The 26,280-nt window shown below is 44.8% G+C and overlaps 1 protein-coding gene across 1 annotated transcript in view; it reads right to left on the bottom strand.

Moving 5' to 3' along the window:
* The window catches only part of LOC146809137 (IgGFc-binding protein-like), a gene marked incomplete at its 5' end in the record, with an annotated part of 458,615 nt that overhangs the window by 356,375 nt on the left and 75,960 nt on the right, over positions 1-26,280 (bottom strand). Inside the window, 2 exons of the mRNA XM_085615951.1 lie at positions 6,413-6,980; positions 24,857-25,452. Of these exons, the coding sequence (XP_085472077.1) occupies positions 6,413-6,980; positions 24,857-25,452 (1,164 nt within the window). The remainder of the gene's footprint in view (positions 1-6,412; positions 6,981-24,856; positions 25,453-26,280) is intronic.

Here is a 26,280-nt window from a genome sequence, read left to right as displayed (position 1 = left end):
AAAATATCAACGAACACCGACGACACCCTCACCACCGCCAAGCACATGCACTTCCAGATCCACACCGATCCCAACACCACCCTCAGAGGAACTCTCATCTACAAACCTCCCGGACCCCGCCCACAGTTCAGTGACACCATCGGCGACCTCATCAGCACCCACGCCCTCGCTTCCATGGACTACATCCTCCTCGGGGACCTGAACTGCCACCTCGAGAACAACAACAACGCCAACCCCACCGCTCTGATCGCCAACCTCGGACTCAAACAGCTCGTAACGACACCTACCCACGCCGCTGGACACACGCTCGACCCCATCTTCTCCGCAAGCCCCCACGTCTCCTTCAACCACACCACCCAACCACACTGGACCGACCACAGATGCGTCCACTTCACCTTCAGGAAACCCACCACACACCACCGCACCCAACAGCTACCACGCCGCTGCTGGGGCAAGGTCCCCGAGGACCAACTGACTACCGCCCTCGCCCTGAGACCACCCACCGACCCCACCGACCCAGACACCGCCGCGACCAACCTCACACAGTGGATCAACGACTGCGCCAACACCCTCGCCCCTCTCAAGACCTCTACAACCAACCACACCAACAAGAAAGCCGCCTGGTTCACCGAGGACCTCCGGATCTCCAAGCACACCTTTCGGAAGCTGGAGAAGAAATGGCTCCACAACCGAACACCAGACAACCACACAGCCCTCAAGAGCGCCACCCACAGACACCACCAACTCATCAGGACCGCCAAGAAGACCGCCTTCAAGGACCGCCTAGACAACAACGCACACAACACCAAAGAGCTCTTCAGCATCGTGAAAGAACTCTCCAACCCCAGCTCCAACACCAACAACATCCCGCCATCTCAAGACATGTGCGACTCCCTGGCCACCTTCTTCCACCGCAAGATCACTGACATCCACGACAGCTTCAACTCCGACCCCCCCGCACCCACCACCGAGTGCACCACCCCTACGACTACCACTCGCACCAGTCGCCTGACCGTCTGGTCCAGCGTCAGCGACGAAGACACCATCAAAACCTACTCCGGATCCCCATCGGACCTTTGCCCTCACCACGTCTTCAACAAAGCCAGCACAACCATTGAGCCCCACCTCTGGAAAACAATCAACTGTTCCTTCGAGACAGCAACTTTCCAGAAAGCTGGAAGCACGCCGAGATCAACGCCCTTCTGAAGAAGTCCAAGGCGGACCCCAAGGACCTCAAGAACTTCCGGCCCATCTCCCTGCTCCCTTTCCCGGCAAAAGTGACCGAGAAGATTGTCAACAAACAGCTGACCCGCTACCTCGAAGTTAACAACATCCTGGACCCTTCCCAATCCGGTTTTCGCAGCAACCACAGCACCGAGACCGCCCTCATCGCCGCCTCTGACGACATCCGGACCCTGATGGACAAAGGAGAAACAGCCGCCCTCATCCTCCTGGACCTATCAGCAGCCTTTGACACGGTCTGCCACCGCACCCTATCAGCACGCCTCCATGACGCCGGTATCCAAGAGAAGGCCCTGGCCTGGACCACATCCTTCCTCTCCGGCAGAACCCAGAGCGTCCGCCTCCCACCCTTCCGCTCCAAAACCACCGAGATCATCTGCGGCGTCCCACAGGGATCCTCCCTCAGCCCGACGCTGTTCAATATCTACATGGCCCCCCTCGCCCACGTCGCACGACAACACAACCTCAACATCATCTCCTATGCCGACGACACCTAGCTGATCATATCCCTCACCGAAGATCCCCACACCATCAAAGCTAACCTCCACAGAGGAATGAAGGCGGTAGCCGACTGGATAAAGGACAGCAGACTGAAGCTGAACTCAGACAAGACGGAGGTCCTCATTCTCGGACCCACCCCATCAGCCTGGGACGACTCTTGGTGGCCCACGTCACTAGGCACAACCCCGGAACCCACGGACCACGCACGCAACCTGGGGGTCATCCTCGACTCCACTCTCTCCATGACCAGGCAAGTCAACGCCGTCTCCGCGTCCTGCTTCAACACCCTCCGTATGCTCCGCAGGATCTTCAAATGGATCCCCCTTGACAAGAGAAAAACCGTTACCCAGGCCCTCATCACCAACAGACTCGACTACGGGAACGCCCTCTACTCAGGAACTACAAACAAGCTCCTGAGACGACTCCAACGCATCCAGAACGCCTCGGCCCAACTCATCCTCGACGCCCCCCGCCGCAGCCACATCACACTCCACCTGAAAGGCCTGCACTGGCTCCCCGTCAACAAAAGGATCACCTTCAAGCTCCTGATCTACGCACACAAAGCACTGCACAACACCGGACCCACCTACCTCAACAACCGACTCAGCTTCCACACCCCCACCCGAAGCCTCCGCTCAGCCAACCTCGCCCTCGCCACAGTCCCCCGCATCCAAAAAACCACCGCCGGCGGTAGATCCTTCTCCTACCTCGCCGCCAAGACCTGGAACACTCTCCCCACCATCCTACGACAGACCCAGGACCTGCTGGCCTTCAAAAGACTTCTCAAGACCTGGCTCTTCGACCAGTAGCACCCCCCCTCCCCAGCGTCTTGAGACCCTCTCGAGTATGTAGCACGCTTTACAAATGCAGTGATTGATTGATTGATTGATCTAGACTATATTTTATATAAAATGTAATCGAATGTGTGGATTTGTTACTGTAGCTTTCTTGATGCAAGCTTATTTACTTTTTTCCTTTTAGTTTACTGGTTCGAGGATTAATAAAATGATCACCTTTCTAATTAGAGCAACACTGTTCAATTCTCATAGAAACTGCGGAGATTTAGTAAGATTTTACTCCATGTTTATGTCACAAAAGTGATGGAAATCCGTTCAAAATCTTTTTTTCCAATAAACTTTCCAGTGCTAAACTTGTTTAGTGCTGGAAATAACGTGAAAGTAAACGCAAAGTAGTGCTTAGCATAGCATTGCATTACGTAGCGCTAAGGGGGTGTACCATGGGTGGAGTATGGGCGTTCCCTTGCAACCACCCAGTGTTTCTGATGCTAAAGCCTATTTACTAAATAAAGTAGACAAGGTTTGGCATGAGAAAACTGCGAAACACACCTCCAATCCCCGAAAGACACTGGAAAAAACTAACAGAAGGTGTTAAGTCCGTTCTTGGAGAACAGAAAGCCACTGAATGCTGTAAGAAAAAGTGAAAACCTCTTCAGATAGTTAGTACACCACCTAGGAGGAGTTAAGAGTCCATCAGCCCACCCTTATTGGCGGAGCTTCGTCATCTGAGACTCTATGGGGTCACGGTCTGGGCCCACAATGTCGAGCCAGCAGGCCCTGCCGAGTGCCCGACCTAATGATCCCAAGATAGAGAAACTCCTGCCACGGTGTGTATTCAAACTTATGAAGACTCTAATGATGTGCAGTGCTCAAGTGTAAATGTGCATTAAAAATGACTACATGGGCAAAAAATATGTTTATTGAGGATTGTCCAGGTGTCATATTTAAAAGAACAAATAGTCTTGGAAAGATTGACTATTTCCTGACTTAGTCTAGCAAGGTCGACATGTTTCAGCCGGTGTGTTCAACTGATCCGGCTTTCTTCAGGACCTAAAATGATGGAAATCAAGGCTACTGCAGGGTTAACTTGTTTGGTGTCTAATTCGTGAAAAACAAAAATCTTTTAAACAATGAAAATACAATCATCAGGTAAGTTTGTGGCAATAGCCACCCTACCGGACAAGCAACCTTTTGCTTGGATGTAAGAACTGTGTCTTCTTTCCCAGCTTGCTGTGGGAGGAAAGCCTCACCTCACCCGGCTGACTGCTCGGAGATGGAGGCACCGCTCTGTCCGTCGGTACTTCAGACCAGACTACGAGCTGTCTGTCTGGTCTGAAGTACCGACGGACAGAGCGGTGCCTCCATCTCCGAGCAGTCAGCCGGGTGAGGTGAGGCTTTCCTCCCACTGCAAGCTGGGAAAGAAGACACAGTTCTAGACTAAGTCAGGAAATAGTCAATCTTTCCAAGACTATTTGTACTTTTAAATATGATACCTGGACAATCCTCAATAAACATATTTTTTGCCCATGTAGTCATTTTTAATGCACATTTACACTTGAGCACTGCACATCATTAGAGTCTTCATAAGTTTGAATACACACCGTGGCAGGAGTTTCTCTATCTTGGGATCATTAGGTCGGGCACTCGGCAGGGCCTGCTGGCTCGACATTGTGGGCCCAGACCGTGACCCCATAGAGTCTCAGATGACGAAGCTCCGCCAATAAGGGTGGGCTGATGGACTCTTAACTCCTCCTAGGTGGTGTACTAACTATCTGAAGAGGTTTTCACTTTTTCTTACAGCATTCAGTGGCTTTCTGTTCTCCAAGAACGGACTTAACACCTTCTATGAGAAAACTGCGCCCATTTGAAGTAGACGCAAGAAGGAGAGATGCTTAAATTTCTCCTTCCTATTCCGACTTTGCAAATGTGCTGCACTATACAGTACACATCCAAAAAGGGAAAAGGTTCAAATCAGTCTATCCATATTATTTTGTACTGGAAGGGAATTTTGCACCCTTCCAGTACAAAACCTATGCTAGACTCACGGAGGCTCCCTTGCACTATGGCGCAAAGTTGTCTCCACGGCGATCAGCAGCTGATTTCAGTGCCGCGCTAAGGAAAGAGGAGGAGAGTGACATATTTCTCGCAGAGGCCACCCCCAAAGGGGTCCTCGAGGGCCAGCGCCATATCCGACACTGAGCCACGGACAAAACTGTTTTTTTGGCACGCTGAGGCACTTAGAAGTGCGAGAAGCACCCCCGCCCCCCAACAAGGTAGCGAGTTGTGGCCTAACTCCGGGACAGAAGTTACCCCCGTGCAAAGAGAGCACAAATCCAACCGAACAGAGAGATGACCCAGAAGGGACAAGAAACAAGACAAGCCCCCAAATGAGCTAACCAACGAACTGTCAGTCCAATTTGCTAGTTGGTGATGTACATATGATTTATGGCAGATATGATGTATGACAAAAATGCATATGATTTATGACACAAATATGACAGTTCACCAATGATGATTTATGACCTGGGCATGCAAATAATGCCAAAGTATATCCATGTATTCCTAATAAAACTGCAGCAAACAAATGACCACTACAAACACAAATGCATGTTGGCTTGTTCATTCTAAGGAATACAGTGGGGAAATGTTCCATGTGCTCTGGAGTGGGCACAGTGCGGGCGTTGTCGTAGAGGCCGACCCCAAAGGGGGCCTCAAGGGACGGCGCCATAACCTATGCCGAGCCCCCCCAAAAAATTGTTTTTTTTTGTGCGCTGAGGCGCCCAGAAGCGGGAGATGCATCCGCACCCCCCACCCCTAGTGGCGGCCGCCAGGAAGGCGCCTGCCCCCCCGGCCAATGGGGGGACGAATGGGGTACAAACCCTCCAATGGGGGAACCTGCCAGCTAGGAGGGAAAGACTCGGGGGGAGATATAAGTGCCACTCCCCCAGTTAAATCCTATCTCCGTGGAGCGGGGGAGCAGCAGCGCCACAACGAGAATTTTGTCCCACCCACCCACACCTAAGGAACAGCAATGACGCAGTGCTGAGAAGCAGGTAAGGCAATGGCGGAGAGCTACGGGGATAGTGATTGGTACGGAGGCACACTGAAGGGCGGTGTGACAGAATTGGACCACTCACCTTGGGATGCCTCACGGCTGGGTGAGTTGGCCTAAGGGCGGTGTGTAGGACCACTCACTTTGGAATACCTCACGGCTGTGTGAGTAGGCCTACAAAAAGGGGGTAGCAAATGGAGACGGTGCGCGCAGCTCAGCCCCCGTCAGATGGCAGGGCACAAAAGAGTCCAACAAGGTAGCGAGTTGTGGCCTAACTCCGGGACAGAAGCTCCCCCCGTGCAAAGAGAGCGCAAATCCAACTGAACAGAGAGATGACCCAGAAGGGACAAGAAACATGACGAACCTCCAAATGAGCTAACCAACGAACTGTCAGTCCAATTTGCTAATTGCTTATGTACATATGATTTATGGCAGATATGATGTATGACAAAAATGCATATTATTTATGACGCAAATATGACAGTTCACCAATGATGATTTATGACCAGGGCATGCAAATAATGCCAAAGTATATCCATGTATTCCTAATAAAACTGCGGCCAACAAATGACCACTACAAACACAAATGCATGTTGGCTTGTTCATTCTAAGGAATACAGTGGGGAAATGTTGCATGTACTCTGGAGTGGGCACAGTGCGCGGGTTATGTAAATATGGTGCATTTGCTGCTTCTGCACTGCGCTGCATGAATAATGGAAAACCTGGCCCTGAAATGCCTTTTCTAAAAGAAGTGCAGATATGGTGAATGAATGACAGGCACACCTGCTTTGTTTTTAGGTAATCAAATGAAATTACTCACGACAAAACTGTTCATTTCGCCAGGGATAAACCGTTGCACCTGCTCTCTGACAGTCCACGGAGTAAGCAGCAATCATCTGGCAAAAGATGTCCTGCCTTCCTTCATAGAAGCAGAAGTCGTAAACGCAGTCTTGGAAGTATCCTGCCGGATCCACTGTGCTGCGGCAATCGCGGAACGGTCCACTGGGGTCTAGGAGAATGCCGCAGTTGTTTCTGTTCTGCTGCTGCTGGGTTGCTATGAACACCATATTAGGGCAGTCATCCACAGGTTCTTCTGTGCACCCTGCAATATCTTCCAAATTCCAACTGTTTCCATAAACAGTGGGGCTAGATGCCACACTGTCCACTCTCAAGATTAAATCATTGCTTTTGTCCCTGTCAAAATTTCCACAGAGCCCACACACGGCTTTGATGTATGTGCTAGGGATGGTCAGAGTGAGAGAGCTCCACCAATCAAAAGTCAGCCTGAGGCCGAAGTCAGTTTCGATCACCGCCTTCCCACCTTGCCTGTACATCTGTATTTTTCCTTGGTCAACAGTGTATGGAAGGTTGATCAGTAGGCCATTGAGCTGTGGGAAAGGGAGCAACTTAGTCAGCTGTGGAAATCAATGAGCTTCAGGCACAGTCAGGCAAACATTATGCATTGGGTCAGGGAACAGCATGCATCAATTTGTTTTCACTTTTACACTACCCTAACCGCTGGATCTGTGGACCTCATTGCTCTAAGAGCTATGTCATATGTCACGATCGTCAACTTTAGTGTGACCAGCATACAGCTCTCAATTTAAAAAAAAATAAAAAAAATCCTCAATTAGTTAGCAGGATCTAATCGAAACAATAATCATGAAAACATAAACTATGGTAAGTGTAGATCCCTAAATATTCAGGCAGCTCACAATATGTTTAGAATAAAGAACAAGCAAAGTGAACAGTACAAAGCTATTTTGCAATAGTGAAGCCTATGTTTCCCAAAATCACACTGTTTCATGACCGTACAATTGCTTTTTTATTTTTCATGTACTGAACTCATTTTCAGAATCAGTGTCACATTTCCGAAGCACAAGATGGGTTTCTTTAGAACGCTATAAAATAATCACTGTTGGCCCCCAGGCTACCATGGCAGAGTGTTTTGTGTGGCACCACACGATGCTCTAGTTTCCTTCATTGTGTGGCGACCAAGGGGCCCCTAAGAGACACTAAAGATCTCTTTGGATCTCTCCGTCGCTGCTGGTATTGGATTGCCACCTCTTCATTTTGGACTAAAGTGGTGAACGTCTGTACGGAGGCAGTAGCTGAGGAAATTTGCCTGAGAAAAAGGCAGCACCCATTATTACGCAGGAAGTGGTGAGTAGTGTCTGTGGTAACTGTGAATCTCTATAGTGGAGAGAGGATGCCAGGTGTATTCCAGATATTACTGACCAGGAGAAAGCATGATGCACAATGCAATCCCCCTGTGGATAACCAGTGTTCCACCGCCGCCCCGCCAGTTTCATGTATGTGTGACTTTCTGGAGGAAACTTTTTGAGAAATAATGAGATATGTCTCAGCAAGCAGTTCGGCATTAGCAATTAGAACCTAATAAACCCTGCTGCTCAGGTGGGAGTTCCCTGGCACTTTGCTTGGAGAGAGAGCCAGTAGGCCATTCGGAACCTTCTCTTCTCCTAGGTTTTGGCCCTCCGGAACACCTGTGGCGCTTTTAGAGTTTTCATCTACTGTGCAGCTATTATGGTGGCTAAATGATTAATTTGGTGATGCATCAGTGTTCACTAGATACACTGGGTGCCAGGCACAGTAAGTTTACTGGCAAGGTTTATCATGAAGATAATACTACAGCCAACAAATCCAATCAATCCATGTTTTCAAATATTGACACCTCAAGGGTGCCAGGGACCTCCATGTTGAGTGTGTTATTGCACATGCAGAAAGCCCTACACAGGGTTTTTGAATCAGTGCTGCTAAAAAATGATGAATCAAAAATACATACTGGGTTGTTAGGTTGTTAAAAAGCATCTCCGAGGAGCTCAAAGTAATCAGTGAATATTTTCCATCTTTAGTCCATTCTGTATAGCCTCTTATGGATATTGACACAGCAGGAACAAGTGATACAGTTGAGTGAGAAGGGGTAAAAGCAGTTTCTATCAAACACTTCTCTAAGATTCCTATGCTAGTGAAATAAGAGGGGATTATGTGTCCTAAAAAAAACATACGGTGTCACATAGAGCTAATAGAAGGAAAAGTAAAAAGACTGAGGGGCATAATATCAAGACAGGCAATAAAATTATCGCCACTTTAGCGGCAGAAAACTGCTGCTAAAACGGCGATAATGGGCTTGATAATATGCTCTATGGAATTCCAATTGAAGCCCATGTTAGATGTCCTTCACATCTAACATGGGCTTCAATTGGAATTGACACTGACTGGTGTCAGAGGCCTATTTTAGCTGCTTTCATTGTGGGCAGAGTTTTCCTTGGGTTGGGGACAGAAGTCAGACCCAAGGGAAGGAATGGGCCACTTCAGTCTGTTGGCCATGATGGACTATCTGCCTACTAGGATGCATCTGTGAGCAGGTTAAAGGTTGGTGCTGCACAGATGGGGTTCACAAGTGAAGAGAAGGAACCCCCAAGGTTTAGCTTAGTGGCTCCTTAGAGCCTTGACAGAGGGACTGTAGGAAAGTAGGCTCTGCTTCTATGGTTACCCCCACTTGTTGCTTGATGTAATGCTGTTTCTGACTAGTCTGACTGGGAGCCTGCTAATCAGGACCCCAGTCTCTCTGCGTTCTCCCCTAAATTTTAAGGCAAGTACTTAGGTACATCCCAGATTGAATACTGGGTACCCTTATCTGTCCCCTAGTATATGGTACTAAGATACCCAGGGTAGATGTACCCCAGGTGTCCTCCATGGGCTGAAGCATTTATTATGCCATCTATGGAAGTCCATTTAAACTCTCACTACAGGACTGCCATTGCAGCTTGTGTAAGCTGGTGCTAGCACCACATACGAAAGATACAGGTTTCCCTATATCTAGGGTCACTGCATTTAAAACCTATAAGTCACCCCAATAGCAGGTCTTTTCAATCCTGAAAGCAGGGTGCTTGATTCTAAGTGTGAGGGTGCCCCTGCATGAGCAGGACACCCCTATAGCCTTCGGAGTCCATTCTCCCGGGTTGTAAGTGAGATAGCCATATAACATACAGAGGGGCACCGCGTCATTACGGGATGACCATCTCGAAACTGGCTGTAACGAACACGGTTGTGTTTGGTATCAAAAATGTTGGAATCATACCTCACACACCATAACCGGTGTGGGAGGTATGATTCCAAGCACTGTAAAAGCCCTCCTTTAGGCCCTCACTGCTCCCAGTACCAGTCTTCTAGACCCGGACAGCACAACATGGCTGCTGCCGACCAGAGACACTATTTTGCACTCCTGCTGCTGAGCCAAGCTTGAGATGGGGAAGGTAGAACAATAGGTATCCTGTCACAGGGAGGTATGACCACCTCCCAGACAGGGTTTAGTGTATGGGGGCTGGGTGGGAGCAGTTGCCAGTGCTACTCAGTCTGCTTGAAGGACACATTTGGTGCCCTCCTTGCATAGTCCAGTTCAAACCAGCAGAGGGATCTGTTGGCTCCCGCTCTGGCGAGAAACTGGACAAACGACATGGGAGCATCCTCCCCACTGTCCAACCCCTCCCCTGGGAGAGAACCCTGAATTGTACCAACCCTTTCCTTAGGGTACTTAAGTGCTTTCCTGAGGGTGGGTCCCTAGATTCGTCATGGGACACGATTCAATTTAGGCACCACTTCAGCTTAAACCGTCTGGGCAGTCTGGATTTCTCCGGACTTCGCTCTGGGCATCAAGGCTGCAACCGGGAAGAATCCTGCTGCTTCTGAACTCTTCGCCCGCTCATCTGCTGCAAAGTCTGTGCCTGTGCTCCATACAGGAAACTTTCCAAGGCCTGTGGACACCCAACACACCTGAAGGAATCTCTATTGAAATGAAGGAGTCACTTCCCTGCATCTGCAGGCACCGCAACTAAGCTGACCGGTCTGCTGATCCTGGGCTCCCACAGACTCCAAAAGGCTCAGCAACAGAGGTTGTGGTTCTCCACATACCTTGAGGCCTGCCCTGTCCTCTCACCAAGTTTGAGGCCAGTATCCCTCGTCGGAGCAACAGGAACCGAACCCCTGTGCACCTCTTCGACTTGCCATTGCAAAGACTTGTTGGCCCCCTTCCATCAAGATCTTCAGGCACCAAGAAGCCCCAACCTCAAGCATCTTCAGTGACCAGAACCACATTGCTCACACCGTGGGCCTGCTTCTTTGGTAAGCTGCTGAAGGACCTCTTACGACTCCAGTGCCACAGGCCTGTGGGTCTTGTTGAGGGTCACATTTGAATTCTTTGGGCTCCCCTGATTGTCCGGGGCCTTCCCTGACTCCCCTGCTTGTGGTGAGTCTCCTGGACATTGCTGGTCCCAACATTGCACCCTTTTCAACTTTAACGCTGGTTGCAGGTGCCAAGGCTTGTTGGAGCTCCCGCCGGACACTGACCCCGTAACTCTTGACATCCAACGTGAAACAGCTTGTGTAGGGCTCCTGGTCTTCCACAGTGTCACCTGGTCCACAAAGCTGCAGTTCCAAGGTCACCGTCAGCTCTCCTGCAACACCCGACATTGGTGGGCATTCGTCTTCTGTGCTTTCTGGTCACTCCTGAATGGCATAGACTCTGTCCCCTCTGCTTGCAGGTTCTTCACATCTTCAATCCACCTGTGGGTTCCACTCGACGCTTTCACCTTCTCCAGCAGCGGCATCTTTCTAAAGTCTACCATTGAGTTTGACGACGGTTTCCGACCCCACTTACACACCAATGCACATGGCTTCCCTGGTGCAGGTATCCTGGTTCCTAAGGTATCCAAGGGTGGGGTAGCTCTCAAAACTCATGTCTTCAACGGGGTTTCTTCAGGGTCCACTGGAAGCGTGCTCTCTCTTTAAAATTGCAACCGCAACTTACACGTTGATTTTTACGTCGAATGCTGTTGTGTTCCTACATTGCAAACGACCTCCGTAGGGCTCCTATATACTCACTTTGGGTCGTTCCTTGGGTCCCAGCCACTTCTACGTCCTCTGACTATTGTCTTGAATTGAGTTGTGGTTCACATACCACTATTTTAGTATATGGTTTGGTCTGCTCCTTGGGACCAATGTGTATTCTATGCTACTTACCTGTTTCTATTGCAAAGTATTGTGTGCACGGTGTATATCTCCGGCTGGGAGATATCCGAATGTGTGAGTGAGTGTCTTGTAATAGATAGATATTTTTATAAATACACTGTGTGGTTCTTTTTCACTTAATCTGTACCTATAACATTATGTTCTGGTAAAACAAGCTATATTACACTCCTTCTCGACTAAGCCTGAAAGCTGCTATCCACAGTTACCACTTAGGGAGCCTTCAGAGGTTGTCTAAGACCACTAAAATCACCATAACAGTTGTCTGGATCAGTGCAAGGGGTCCACTTACATAAGTGTACATCATATACTGAGCCAGCCTCTCACAGGGACCCAACTGGGTTCAGAGAGGTTTAGAACTGGCAAGTACCCTTGCAGTAGTGGGCCATTGCCCACGTTCTATGGCCATAAGCAGGGAAGTCTATCAAGGTATTGATTAGGCAACACTGGCTTTTGGCTGGGACGGGGTTGTGTTGGAAATGGCCCTTTTTTGCAGAGTTAACCCAAACTTTTTTCCTTCCTCCTCCTCTCTTTTTTCTGACCCTTTTTTGTTGTCTTTAGGACTCTGTGACTTTACCACTGCTGACCAGTGCTAAAGTGCATGTGCTGTCTCCTCTAAACATGGTATAATTGGTTTACACCTCTCTGGCATATTTAATTTACTTGTAAGCCCCTTGTAAAGTGGTATACCATAAACCCTAGGCCTGTAAATTAAATGCTACTAGTGGACCCGCAGCACTGTTTGTGCCACCCACAGAAGTAGCATTTCAAACTTGTCTCTATGTGCACAGTTTACTGCATCTTCAACTTGGCATTTGAAACCACCTGCCAAGCCTTAAACTCTCCTTTTATTACACCTTGGTCACCCCTATGGGAGGCCCTAGGTAGCCCTAAGGGTAGGATTCTGTGTAAGTAAAAGGTAGGACATGTGCTTTTCTTTTAAGTCTTACATTTCCTGGGAGTGACAAACAGCTAATTTAATTTTTCACTACTGTGAGGCCTACTCCTCTCATAGGCTAGCATTGGGAATTCCCTAAAACACTTTAAAGCTGTAATTCCTAATTAGAAATGAGTTACTAAATCATGTTTTATATCTTTGGAATGGTAATGATAAATCATCTTTAGTGGTAAAGTTGGATTTGGCATTACAATCTTAAAAATGGCAATTTTATAAAGTGAACATTTCTTTGCTTTGCTCTATGTTCCTGCAGCCTGTCCCCAATACACGTCTGGCTGGCTGACAGCTATACTTTGTGCATTCCCTTGAGACAGACACAAACATAGGAAGGTGAGGCTCGTCTGCATTCTGAATACTCACCTACATTCATCTACATTCTGATGGGTCTTCCTGGGCAGGGAGGAATGGGGGGACTAACACCTACACTTCAATAGGCAGTGTTCTCTCCAAACACAAAGCACTGATTTATCCACCAGGGTTAGCCTGGCAGACAGGACTGGCTTGAAATGGATTCTTGTGCACTTCGGAGAATTCTTTTGAAGTCACCCTCTACATTAAAGGCACTTTTGGATAGGCTCTAACCCTACCAAATCAGACACTCCTGGATCTTGAACTGAACCTATGTCAGAAGGACGGCTGTGCTGCTTAAAGGACTCAACTGGACTGCTTTTCTGGAATAACTGTTTTTATGCTTGTGCCCTGCTGCTCCCTGACTCTGCTGGAAGGACTCTGCCTTCCCTCCAGGTGATCTACAAGACCTTGCTGGCTTTCCTCCTGTTCTTCTGAAGTCTCAGGGACTCAAAGGTCTACCTACAATTCTGCTGGTGCTGCTGGACTCTAAATCAAAGAAGTATCCTTTGGACTAAATAATTGAGTAAATGTCGAAATTATCACACACGTATCTTGACTCAAATCCAGTACTCTCTTTCATTCATCCAAGACCCAAGAGGATTGTGATACATGCAAACCCGTAAAGTTAGAACTCCCTAGGTAATTGACGTTCTAGTCTTTTGGACGTTTACTCTGACCCGGAAGCGGAAGGGATTGCTATCGAACGATATTCGCGTAATTGATTGATGAAACACGGCAAATTGAATGGCGGGAAAATGCCGTTCATCCACAGGTGTCAGGCATTATTTAAACAATATATATACATGGCCCGTAGACAGAATAAGAAGCCGACTATTTGTTCCACGCCGACCATACAGGGAGCTGTATTATAACTAGTAAGTTATACACACATTTTTAATTCTTGATCCTTTATCTGAGAAGGCAGTCCCTCTTCGTAAATAAGAACCCATGAGTCTAAATGAGAGGAGGTAGTTACTTTTTTGTTAAAAAGAACCTGATAGTTTTAATGAGCGTTTATAGATAGTGATGCAGTGAGACTTTAATCCAGGAGTGAGCAAACTGAGGTTTATGACATGTATCGGGAGTTCCTGGGCTAGCACGAGACAGGTTTTTTCTCTCCGGTATATCTGAGTCGGTAGATTACGTGCTATCTATGTGATTATAGGTAGCAATGACACGTCCCTCTAGTTACTAAGATACGAGCCTAAATGCAGTTATACCGAGGCTAAATTCTCCTCGTATAACAGCAATCGTTTCTCCTTTTCTAATATAACTTGGCAACATTTGGATCGCTATAGGCCAAACATAACAGGAGCCTATTTGTGTAGGGAGTGATAACAGATGTATTCTCTAAGTATTTACAGCAAGGTGATTTTAATGACATCTTTGTGATTGTAGACCCTAATAATACAAAGGGAAATAATACAGCGACATCTCCATAAAGAAGTTCCCTTCAAGTCCATGATAAGACAAGAAAGAAGCATGTAGGTGGCGTGGCTACTACAGTGTGTAGATTTTTAAGGTAAAACAGGACTATATTAGTGCTATATCTAACCAAATTAATTCGATCTATGAGCTATTCTAACCCATACTAATTATATATCTTAGGTGGGCCAATACACTTTATGAGGGACCTTACCATCCGATGTGTGAATAGCGATCCCCAATTAATAAAGACGCTATCTTAATAGCAAGAATAATTAAAAAACATCAGTATAAACACTATCATGGAAGGTGAGAGATTCTTGTTTACAATGATAAACCAATAACTGGTTAGATTAAGAAAAACCTAACTTATAAGTTTAAAAATAACTGTCTCTTTCTGTCATTGATAGAACAAATTTAGGACTTGGCAGACCAATGACAGAATACTTCTATACTTGAAAATTGGAAACTATTGGCCGAATATATTTATGGTGGCCTGCCTGAATTATAAGAGGTGAGGTCTTTTCGGGTTATGTCGTATGAGTCTTGGAGGACATAATTGGTTAAATTGGAGAATATGATGCCCCATCAGGGGTGTGGGATAAGAGTCTGTGTGTAAATCCAATTTGTCTAAGAGTGTTATAATGTGGGAAAGTTAACTAGAGGATTGACTGTTACATGCGGAGGAATGCAAGAACAAGGAAAACACAGTTTTTGTTAATTTAGTCAGATCGGGTTGGGCATTTGCCCGGAAGGGTTCTTGAATAGTGTTGAGAGAATGTTATACTTACATGTTTTAACCTGTTTTGACTATACAACTGACAATGGATATGTTGTTCGCTTATTGATTGCATGGAGTATACTGATGGTGCTTCTTTTATGTTTTAATATATAGGTACAGATCAACTACTGTGCCAGTTCTTGATGTTTTTTTAATCACTATATGAGAGTCATGAATTTCGTCTTGATAAAGATGGAAACATAATCAAACCATCGAAACGCGTCGGCGCCTAGTTTTCCTACATCAATCTGTTCACATGGGCGACTAATAACGAGTACTAAGTGTGAAAGTACGAGGTTTTACGTCCCATATACTGCTGCTACGGATGTGTAATATCTTTGATGACAGATTGTTTTTGTCTATATTAGTGACTCTCATTTTTTATGGCTTTTATGTTATTGTGAAAAACTTAGGTCGCTCATTTTTATTGTCAGTTTTTATTGTTTGATGGCTAATCATTATTTCTATGTAATCATGTATTTGCTTTCAATATATGTTGAATAATTAATAAATGTATCTTTTTAGCCTGATTTTCAGCAGCTTATAGTCTTGTTTTATGCATTCTTGTTTGCATGTATCACAATCCTCTTGGGTCTTGGATGAATGAAAGAGAGTACTGGATTTGAGTCAAGATACGTGTGTGATAATTTCGACATTTACTCAATTATTTAGTCCAAAGGATACTTCTTTGATTTACTGTATAGTGCCCTATCCCTTTGGCTTAGAAGGGGCCCCTCTTTTTGAGACAAGGCTGCTGGACTCTGCCTTCTGTGGGTCCTGTGGCCGGCCTGGTCTCCAGTGTTATGTTATGTTATGTTATATTGATTTCATAAGGCGCACAGCTGCCCAAAAAGGGTTTCCCAGCGCCTGCCTAAAAGAACAAAGGAATAGAAATTACTGATTGTACAGCCATGTCTTTAAGCATTTACGGAAGTTCAGGTATGTGCATTCCTGAGTGCTATGGGTAAAGAATTCCATAGGGTTGGGCCCAGACAGGCAAATGAGCGACCACCCATCCGTGAGAGTTTAACACTGAGAACCAGAAATTTCCCCTGAGTAGTAGAGCGTAGCAGACGTGAAGGGTGGTAAAGATGAACCAAATCTTGCAATGTGATGAGCCTGAACTTTGGATTTGCATCAATCCCTTGCAACCTCAATTAACCTTTTGACTGCTAGTGACTTTTAAGAACACATTTTGAATATTCAATATCTTGACTTCTACTTATTGGATTTTTGTCATTTTTGTTTTGTTTATAATACAATTTATTTTTTAAAATCCTGTGCAGAATCTTTTTGTGGTGTAGTCATTGTGTTAGTATGTGTGTGTGTTGCACAAACATTTTACACATTACCTATGTAGATAAGCTTGTCTGCTCTGTGCCAAGCAACCAGAGGTTGAGCACAGGATATCTTATTGGGTATCTAGCTTACCCCGACTAGAGTGGTGGTTCCTGCCTGGCCTGGGTGCATACCTCAGCCAGCCAGGAATGTCATTTCTAACAGTGAATATATGTGTATATAATAATTTAAAATGTACAAGTACATATGCTTGCAGATTATTGGTTATAAATTGTTAGTCAACATTTATAGGATGCCCATTTCTCCCAAGGTGTGAGATATTCTAGACTCGAGAAGAATGACGTTTCGGGGAAGTTGCAGTGACTCTGCTTCCTTTGTGTATGTTGCCTCCCTGGTCAAGGGCACCATTTTTCAAAAGCAGATTTTCCTTTTGTGCAAATATAACACAGAAAGGAGAAACCCATCAATGGAGGCAGATGAAATTAAAATATTGCTACCATTCACATTTCCATTTCACTGCCTCATCTCTCTGATTAACAAATAATCAAATAATTATAATCCTAAATTTCATTTCGATCCAGACCGAATTGCAGCAGCTCCAGAGGGTTTGAAATACATCGGAAACACGACTGAGATGAAAACTGGACAGCATGCCAGCAACTTAATGAACCAGCGCCCTAAATGAGTAGCTTTATCATAAAATGCTAAATTGCCAAAAGGGGAGGGGTGAAGCTGTTGCACTGGCACAGGGCTTAGGTGGGTCTGTGGAGCCCACTGCACTATTTTCTTGATGTACATTACTTCCCAATCAGTGGTCTTGGAACTTATTTTCCCAGCTTGCATTAGTGTCCATGGCACATTGGCGGAAACTTTAAACTTATTCTGAAAGAAAACATTGCTACCTTGCCTCCACCAAACTGTATGCATGCACACACACAATTACAGATAATCTGCTCCAAATTGGTAACTGTGATGGGTTTGATAACATCAACTGCAAACAGTGTTGTTCACCCGGCTGCAAATAATATAAAAATGCCTCCGCTGGACCACAAGCACTACAAAATCTAATGGCAACGTATTTATCCTCCTGTGAGGGACCAAGGGCCAGGTTTACTTAAGTGTTTAGTAATGCAGCAAGGGCACTTGTGTAACAGAGATAAGATATAGCACACTTCTGCCTCCTCATTACACTGGTGCTCTGTGTGCTGCCTAGCACCAACGCAAGCTCCCTTGTGCCATGGTGCAAAACTGCCTGTGTTACAGTCAAGATTGTATGTGGGCAGAAAATAAAAGACCTTCCTGCACAAAAAGAAATTTGAAGAGGCAATTTCCTCTTTCTTTGCATGATTCAGAATGCATCACGCGTAGGAAGAGGAAGTAACAAGCAGAAATAAAAATATCTCTCCTCGTAATGCCATCCTCTGGATGAGCAACATTTTGGGCCATTCCCATGTTTGCATCAATTTCCTTGGGTGGATGCATAGGAATGATTATGCTCCATTCATGGAATGCATACCAGTACGAAATGTAACGCAATTCATTGCAAGCTGATGCATTGTGTTACAATGGTAGAAGGCACCTGGATTACCGCCAACAGAAGCCCTGCCCCCCCCCCCCCCCTCGGACCTACTTAATGGATACCTTCTCCGCAAGGTCCAGCTGAATCAGATTTGCTAATGAAAAGCAGTTCCAAGTGGGATAAACCTGCATATTCAGCGCATTGACAATGCACTTTAGTCAGATTGGCTTGGCAAGTTTTTTCTGGTCCTTTGGAGTTCTTGAAGTTGAAAATGTGTCTAAGTCACAGGTTTTCAGAGTGGGAGAAGTCTAGCCAGACACAGCCAAGTGCTCCAGGACCTCAGGAACAGCCCTTGGAGGTCAGGACTCAACCCAGCAGAGGCAAAACAGCAGGGTCCAGGTGGAACTGCTCATCTGGGCAGTTACAGGAAAGGTGTTCATGTAGTTTGTTCTATCTCTGTATCTTGAACAGGTGGTGAGCCTTATGACCCTTGGAGTCCACTTCTTTGCCATGCTTATCAGAGGGAGACGGCTCAGTCCTTCTGGGCTTCTTTCAGGTAGGCACAGGTTGGACAGGAGGCCAATTTTTCTTCTTTTGTTTCTCAGGCCAGAAAATGTTCTGAGGATGCCACATGTATGCCTGCCATCAGCTTGTCTCAGCTTGCGGGGGGCTGCTGGGGTGTTTCCTGGTTCTTCCTTACAAATGTTCCCCGTGGTTACCTACTCACTTTTGCAGCATTTCTTGTGTGCCCTACTGCAAACAATTGCACTGTGTCTCTCTCATCCTAAATCCAAGATAGTGAAACATTTCTCCTTCTCCAGAGCCTGTTTGCCCACCTCATTTAGCCAGAGGAATCAGAAACACCTCCTCTGTGATCACACCAAAGCAGTTCTAGGGGCAACTTCCTCCAACTCAAATTGCTGCTTGTCTGGCCAGGTGAACAAAAGAAGGGGACTGTCCAGCTTTCATCTGAACCCTTCCTGTGATGAGGAGGCTCCTTTGAGTAAAGTTCCTGGGCAATGCCCAACTAGTCATCCTATCAATAGAACACAAATGCCCCGCAACACACATCCAAGCTTTTGTCTCTAGTCTGGGATCAGTTGCACACCTCATTCTGCATTTGAACTCTCAGAGGGCTACATCTAGAGGCTAATGCAATGTAGCCACTCAAGGCTTTAGGCAGGTAAAAGGTTACTTTCTAAAAGTACCTTTTCCTTAATATGTATTACAATTCTGACTTTACCACTGAATTTGGCTTTTAATAAATATTACAGCGTTCTTGAATGATACTGCAAGTTGTTTCCTAGCCAAAGATGCCATTATAAAATGTAATAGCTCATCCAATTGTTTTCTATGGAAATATCAGCCGTGCTGCAATGTAAATAGTTTTTAAGTACTAGTCACTATAAGGATATGTTTAACATTACATTTTATATGTCCTTCTTTTAAATATCATGCATCCTGCATTATTGGCTATAAGGAATACTCGGGGGTGAATTATTTCTATTTTAAAGAAAGGTTTAGACCTGTTAAATGGGTTTATTTTGCAAAGTCAAATTGCAGTTTTTAAACTGCTCCAGTCAGGCTACAATGGAAGGCCTGAAGCCTGAATCCATGTTTGCACTCCCTCTGACGTAGATGTCACAATAGTTGCTTCAATTCACAACTGACATTTAATTCACAGGCCTGGTTGCCCAGGACTATAGTAAGGACGTATAGGTACGTTAAATATGCTAATCAAAGTTATGCCACTTTAACAATGTTAAAAGGGGAGCACAGGCACTTTACAACTGTTTAATAGGGATAAAGGCCACAGATTTATGTAGCCAGCAATAATAGATAAGGCAAAAATCTGGCCGTACGCCACACAAAATGTGGTACTTTCCTACAGCATTTATGTATGTATATGGAATTTCTATAGCATAAACCTAACCAAAAGGCAGCAGAGTGATGTCCATGATCAAAGAGAAGAGTTAAAGTCAACAAATAATAAGACAAGAAGTTGGGTTGTTGACAGATAATATAGGCAATGTGATTGTTACTGGACTTTTATTGTACCGTGGGTTTGTATCATTCCTTTTATCAACTCCTGAGACCTTCAGCTTGTTGTCAGAGTGCTCATGGCCTTGGTAGTCAGCATTGCAAAAAATAGTTTTTTTAAAACGACACTTTGTGCACCCTCTAGGTTTTTCAAGCCTAAAAGAATATCATTTTGTTATTGAACTACTGCATTAATTAAATGGAAAATTCTTATTTTTACATGCAGCAGGGCATACACAAATAGTTCAGCTGAACATTTACAAAGTACTTTGCTAAGACAGACTTTCTCCGCATGGACAATTTGTAACAGGGTTTTAAAGTCCTACTCAGATGTTCCCTAAATCCAACACAGAATTTACTTCTTCATCTACTTTTCCAATGACTGCCACATGTCCCCACACATTCTGCTCAGCGACATTTCTCCTATCATCAAGCCCCACGCTATGAAGCATAGCGGCAGGAAAAGTAGCGGTAACCCCTGTTATCGCTACTTTCCTTACGCCTGCTTCAGGACTGACTTAGCCATGATAACCTATGGCAGGTGGATATCATGGCTAAGTTTGTGAGTCCCTATCAGCATGCTAACGCCACACTACGTGAGATTATCGCTGGGTTTCCAGCAATAATCTCACGTTAGGCAGTTAGCGTGAGGATTTTTATCGCTGAGGAGATAAGCGCTGCTAATAGCACGCTATCTCAGCGATACAAATCCACGTTACCCAGCGATAATTATCCTCACGCTAAGAGCGCTGAGCGATAATTATCGCCGGGTGTTGCTGATATGCCCCACTGTTTCAAGCACCTCCATCAAAGCTCAAAAGGTCAGCGCTCTTTGCCTATTTTGTATAGCATTTCTCGAACCACCGGGGATTCTATGGATTGTATGCATTGTGCAGCTTTCATCTCATTCACTGAACAGTGGAAGCCGGAGCCCCTTATTTCAGATGGGGAAGGGATGTCCCGAGAGGTGTTTTTTTGTATTCAGAACATTTTGTTAGATTCGAGTAAGCAATGTCGCAACCTAGTGCTAATAATAGACTATAAAGTTTGTGGGGAAAGACACTTTCCACATGTAATGTCAGTCTTTAGGGTAAACATTCCTCCTTTAATAAGCTATGCATGTGATGTAACGGGCAGGAGGTATTGGTATATCTTTGATGTTATCGAAGGGCGTATTGTGCATCACATTTCTAACCTGAGCTTCATGGCAGCCCTGTATGTTTTAGGTCTGGAGTCTGGATATGGTTCCAGCCCTAGCTTCAGTTGTAAAGTGGGGAAATTACGTGTTTATTGGGGAAGTTGGATTTGTTTGTGCCGGTTTGCGGAAGGAAATGTTTACCTTACGAGAAGAAGAAAAACTGCTTTCTTTTGTTTCTTTTTAAAAGCTAGGGACATTTTTGAGTTAGATCATGTTAATAGTTTTCCTATGTCTAAATCATTTTTAAAAAATAATTTGAAACAATCTTCTTTTGAAGTAAGTTTTAATCTGGATATGTTACTATGTCAGTGCCACCAGAGAAATGTAGTTCTGAAAGAAAGCTGTCTATGGAAAAAAACACACAACCTTATCCTACATGCAAACCTCACATGGAGTACGAAAAACGATTTTATTGTTGAGATTTAGGGGCATATTATCAAGACAGGCGATAAAATTATGGCCGCTTTAGTGGCAGAAAACTCCCGCTAAAGCGGCGATAATGGGCTTGATAATATGCTCTATGGAATTCCAATTGAAGCCGATGTTAGATGTGAAGGACATCTAACCTGAGCTTCAATTGGAATTCCATAGAGCATATTATCAAGGCCATTATCGCCGTTTTAGCGACAGTTTTCTGCCACTAAAGCGGCGATAATTTTATCGCCTGTCTTGATAATACTCCCCTAAATTTGCTGCCTCTGCAGTTAGTAGTAGGCGTGTACGGCACTCTCTGTAGGAGCAGAGAGTTTGTGATTTATGCAATCTCCATGTAAAAAATGTAAATCATGAAATGTTTGCATGCACTTTGCACATTGTTACTTTTTAAGACCGGTGTTTTTAAAATATAAAATGTACAATGATAACTAGAAGCATACTAATGTTTGTCCCCCCTCCCCAATCAAACGGTATGTGCTAAAATTATTACATGTTTAATTTTGTGGGTTGGAATTCATGATAACTTTTTGGATGCTGTCACTATTCCCAGGGGAGAAACACTCTGTGATTTATTCCTCTACTTCTATTGATACGATGGAGTTTGAAGTTGCATGACATCACATTCTGCTGATCATATGTATGTTGAATCCATGGTAGCATTTTTCAAAAAGTTACTTTTCCTTCTGAATGTAAGGGAATGTGGTAAAGTTTTCCTTTCGGTGTTATGTTATATATGAAAGCACATAATGGGGCACTGTAATGAGAATGACCCCAAGGAGGCCTCACTCTCATCATCAGTGAGACGCCCAGATAAGGGAAGAAACCACATAAGAGCGTGGAAGTCAAGCAGCTCTTATAAGAGCCCATGTAGATAAAAGGAAAAACATTTGAAGATTTAAAATAGGGGAAATTCCTTAAGGTCTAAGGGGCATGTATTATCAAGCACGGTGTTAAAATTGTCGCTGCTTTAGCGCAGAAAACTGCAGCTAAAGCGGCGATAATGGGCTTGATAACATGCCCTGGAGAATTCCAATAGAAGCCCATGTTGACAACAGAACATGGACTTCTATTGGAATTCTCCAGGGCATATTATCAAGCCCATTATCGCCGCTTTAGCTGCAGTTTTCTGCCGCTAAAGCGGCGATAATTGTAACGCCGTTTCTTGATAATATGCCCCTAAAAACACAGGTTTGACTTGTAGTTGACTTAATTAAAATCCTGAAACACTGACAAAGGGAGGCAGCAGGGATGAAGCAAACTTGCAAGAGTGAGATAAAAAGGCAGGGAGTGACTGGTGGTAGATGAAAGAGGCATGAAATGGAATCAAGACTATATTAAAGCTTGACAAGGGGAAACCCGTAAGGTACGAAGGACCCAGGGTGCTAACTATTTTGAAAAACAACAGGTCCTTCAAGAACAATGCAACATGCGATAAATATAGACCAGAGTCGGCTCTATATCATTTATACAATGCCCAGCCGGGCATTGAAGTTTTAATGATCAATTAGAATTAATTTCTGACATAAAATTAGAATGTAGAGTGGGACACAGTCCTGTGTCCTTACAAACTAAACAGAAAGTGCAGACAATCAAACACAAAAAACAAAAAACATACATCAGGCTGAAGAATGAAGCTTATAGCCAGTACAAATACAAGGGCAAGCTTTCTTAAAGGTACAACAACATGCACAATTTTTAACAAGTGCGTTTAAGATGCATGTTTGTACATTGGGTCGACGACGTTTCGATCTATTCAACCAATACATAGATCATCATCAGGACTAGAAGGAGTAAAAAGCCTGAATTTACAATTCCCAAAAGGAACCGAATCGCTCCTAGAGTAGGTTGCACTGGAGTCCAAGTGAGGAGTTGCTTGCATGGGTCAGCCAGGATAATACCAGTGGTTCAGCTAACCCAGTAGTACGATGCAACAGGTTGCGGGAATTTCAAAGAACAACCAACTTCCCAGCAAAGCGGCCTGCGAATCCAAGGTCCGCCAGCATCCAGGGGAACGCACAATCGCCAGTTGGTTCCCGCAACCTGTTGCATCGTACTACTGGGTTAGCTGAACCACTGGTATTATCCTGGCTGACCCATGCAAGCAACTCCTCACTTGGACTCCAGTGCAACCTACTCTAGGAGCGATTCGGTTCCTTTTGGGAATTGTAAATTCAGGCTTTTTACTCCTTCTAGTCCTGATGATGATCTATGTATTGGTTGAATAGATCGAAACGTCGTCGACCCAATGTACAAACATGCATCTTAAACGCACTTGTTAAAAATTGTGCATGTTGTTGTACCTTTAAGAAAGCTTGCCCTTGTATTTGTACTGGCTATAAGCTTCATTCTTCAGCCTGATGTATGTTTTTTGTTTTTTGTGTTTGATTGTCTGCACTTTCTGTTTAGTTTGTAAGGACACAGGACTGTGTCCCACTCTACATTCTAATTTTATGTCAGAAATTAATTCTAATTGATCATTAAAACTTCAATGCCCGGCTGGGCATTGTATAAATGATATAGAGCCGACTCTGGTCTATATTTATCGCATGTTGCATTGTTCTTGAAGGACCTGTTGTTTTTCAAAATGGAATCAAGACTATGCAGCCTTGGTATTTAGTCCCTTAGCCTTCAATGTTGCCGTTCATGCTTCAGAACAAAGCTTTGGGCCCTGGCACTTATTCTTTTACAAATGAAGCACTGGGCCACCCATCTGCCCTACTTTACCTACTTCACTGTTTAAGTGCATCAATCTTTGCAATAGATAAAGAAAAGGCACGCAAGTCGAAGTGTCGCGGGTCGTACTGTGGCATGAGTGAGAAGACGAGCTGTGACATGCCAGGCTTCTCAAGTGATTTGAAAAAAAACATTCTCCTCTCCCCTTTATGCCAAGCCTTGACCCGGAGCAAGAGACAGAAAAGCAGGATGAAAAAGAACCCATAAGTTGACAGGAAGAGACAAGAAACAGGAAGGGGGAGGTAGTGGAAGAAAGCCAGAACGAGGTCTGAGGAGGAATCAAACTGGGCAACCTTGGTGTTTGGCAATCCCATAGTTGGCCATTTGGGGCAGTGGCCTCCTAATAAAAAAAAAGTGGGCTCTGCACTTTTAAACGTATTGAATTGTGATCATTAGATCAATAGCATTTAACAGAAATACAATAAAACTCAAAAATACATTGAAAATTACAAAACCTTTCATGCATAGCTCCTCTCTTACCCTGACTTGTCTTGGGTATTCTTTGCTAACCACCACGTGTGTGCCATACGTTGTAATCCCCACCAGCTTGGTGTAGGAGACGGGTTTTCTGTTCCTCTTCTCATTCTGGACATAGACTTTGAAATCTACTAGTCCTGTATACAAATAGCACAGTCCCGAAAACAGGTATTGGCAAGTACTCATGAAGTTGTACTTGAGACCATCAAAGGTGGTGTAATGTGGGTCTCCGGAGGCTGAGCAGGTGCTGTAGTTGATTGGGTAGCAGTTAATTATTCCGTTCTTCAAGCCACACTGTTCTTCCTTCCTACACTGGCTCTTCTTGCACTGGACCTTCCTGCTTAATGGGTGACAGAAGCACCGGTTCTGGCAATTGTCCAACCAGAAATGCACGTTCGGGTCATACAGGTGCCCCTCATAGACACATCCACATCGGCTTCTAGGAATACACATCCCATTGCTTAGCACAAAGTCCTCATTGCACTGGCAAGTTTCTACGCACGGTTGGTTACATGAGGCCGGAGCGGTGGTAGTCATACAGGTCTCTGGACAGGCAGATCCGCATGCCCTGAATTCACTGTTTGGCGGGCATTCTGGGCCTGGAATGAAAAAATAAACAAAATATGGACCATATGATAACAAATACAATTCTCTGACATTCAGATTCCATGAGATCTATACCTTATTACAAAATAGAAATATCAATCCCTCCTTAACTGTTCTTCATATAGAGTCCTACGCTTTAGGTTATCATCTCTGTTGTAGGTCAGGAATAATGATTACAAAATATGGAATGGTCACAAAATCTTGACCAGAATATCAAGGGACCAAATATTGAGAGGTAAATATGTATACATTTTCTATACCTAACTCTATATATACGCACCGCATATGTATATCTTCAAGGTGCATTGATGTGCAGTTAAGAATAGTATATCCTTACCTCCCTTTGTGCACTTCCTGTTTGATAATGTGCCCCGTGATATAGTGATCATGATACAGTGACCTTTAGATATTTTGACCTCAATATTCCCTAAGACAATCATCACCTCTCAATGTGGTGACATTGTATAATAAGGCTTTTATTTTAGGGTTGCTTCCTAATTCCAGCTTTTTATGTTTTCCTTATTCTTCCTTCTAGCCTTGTACTCTTCTGTCATTCCTTTCATCTTGGGGGAGGGGTGTGTGTGTGTGCATGGGTGCGTGTGAGTGTTGTGGTTTTCAAAACCACTAAGATCTCCCCCTTCTGTTTTCCCTGTTAGAAATTATTCTGTTTTTCAGTGGTATTCCCACAGATTTTTTGCTTTCTTTATCTGAACACATTTTTGTTGGCCACAGGACTCTACGCACTTTACTCTTGCTAAACCGGAGGTAAAGTGTTTGTGCTATTGCCTTAAACATAGTAAAATTGGCATACAACCTATTGG

The sequence above is a fragment of the Triturus cristatus genome, chromosome 7 (assembly GCF_964204655.1).
Source record: "Triturus cristatus chromosome 7, aTriCri1.1, whole genome shotgun sequence".
NCBI classification, from domain to species: Eukaryota; Metazoa; Chordata; class Amphibia; order Caudata; family Salamandridae; genus Triturus; species Triturus cristatus.
Note: the sequence above shows the minus strand (reverse complement) of the source record. Positions and strands in the feature narration are given on the sequence as shown.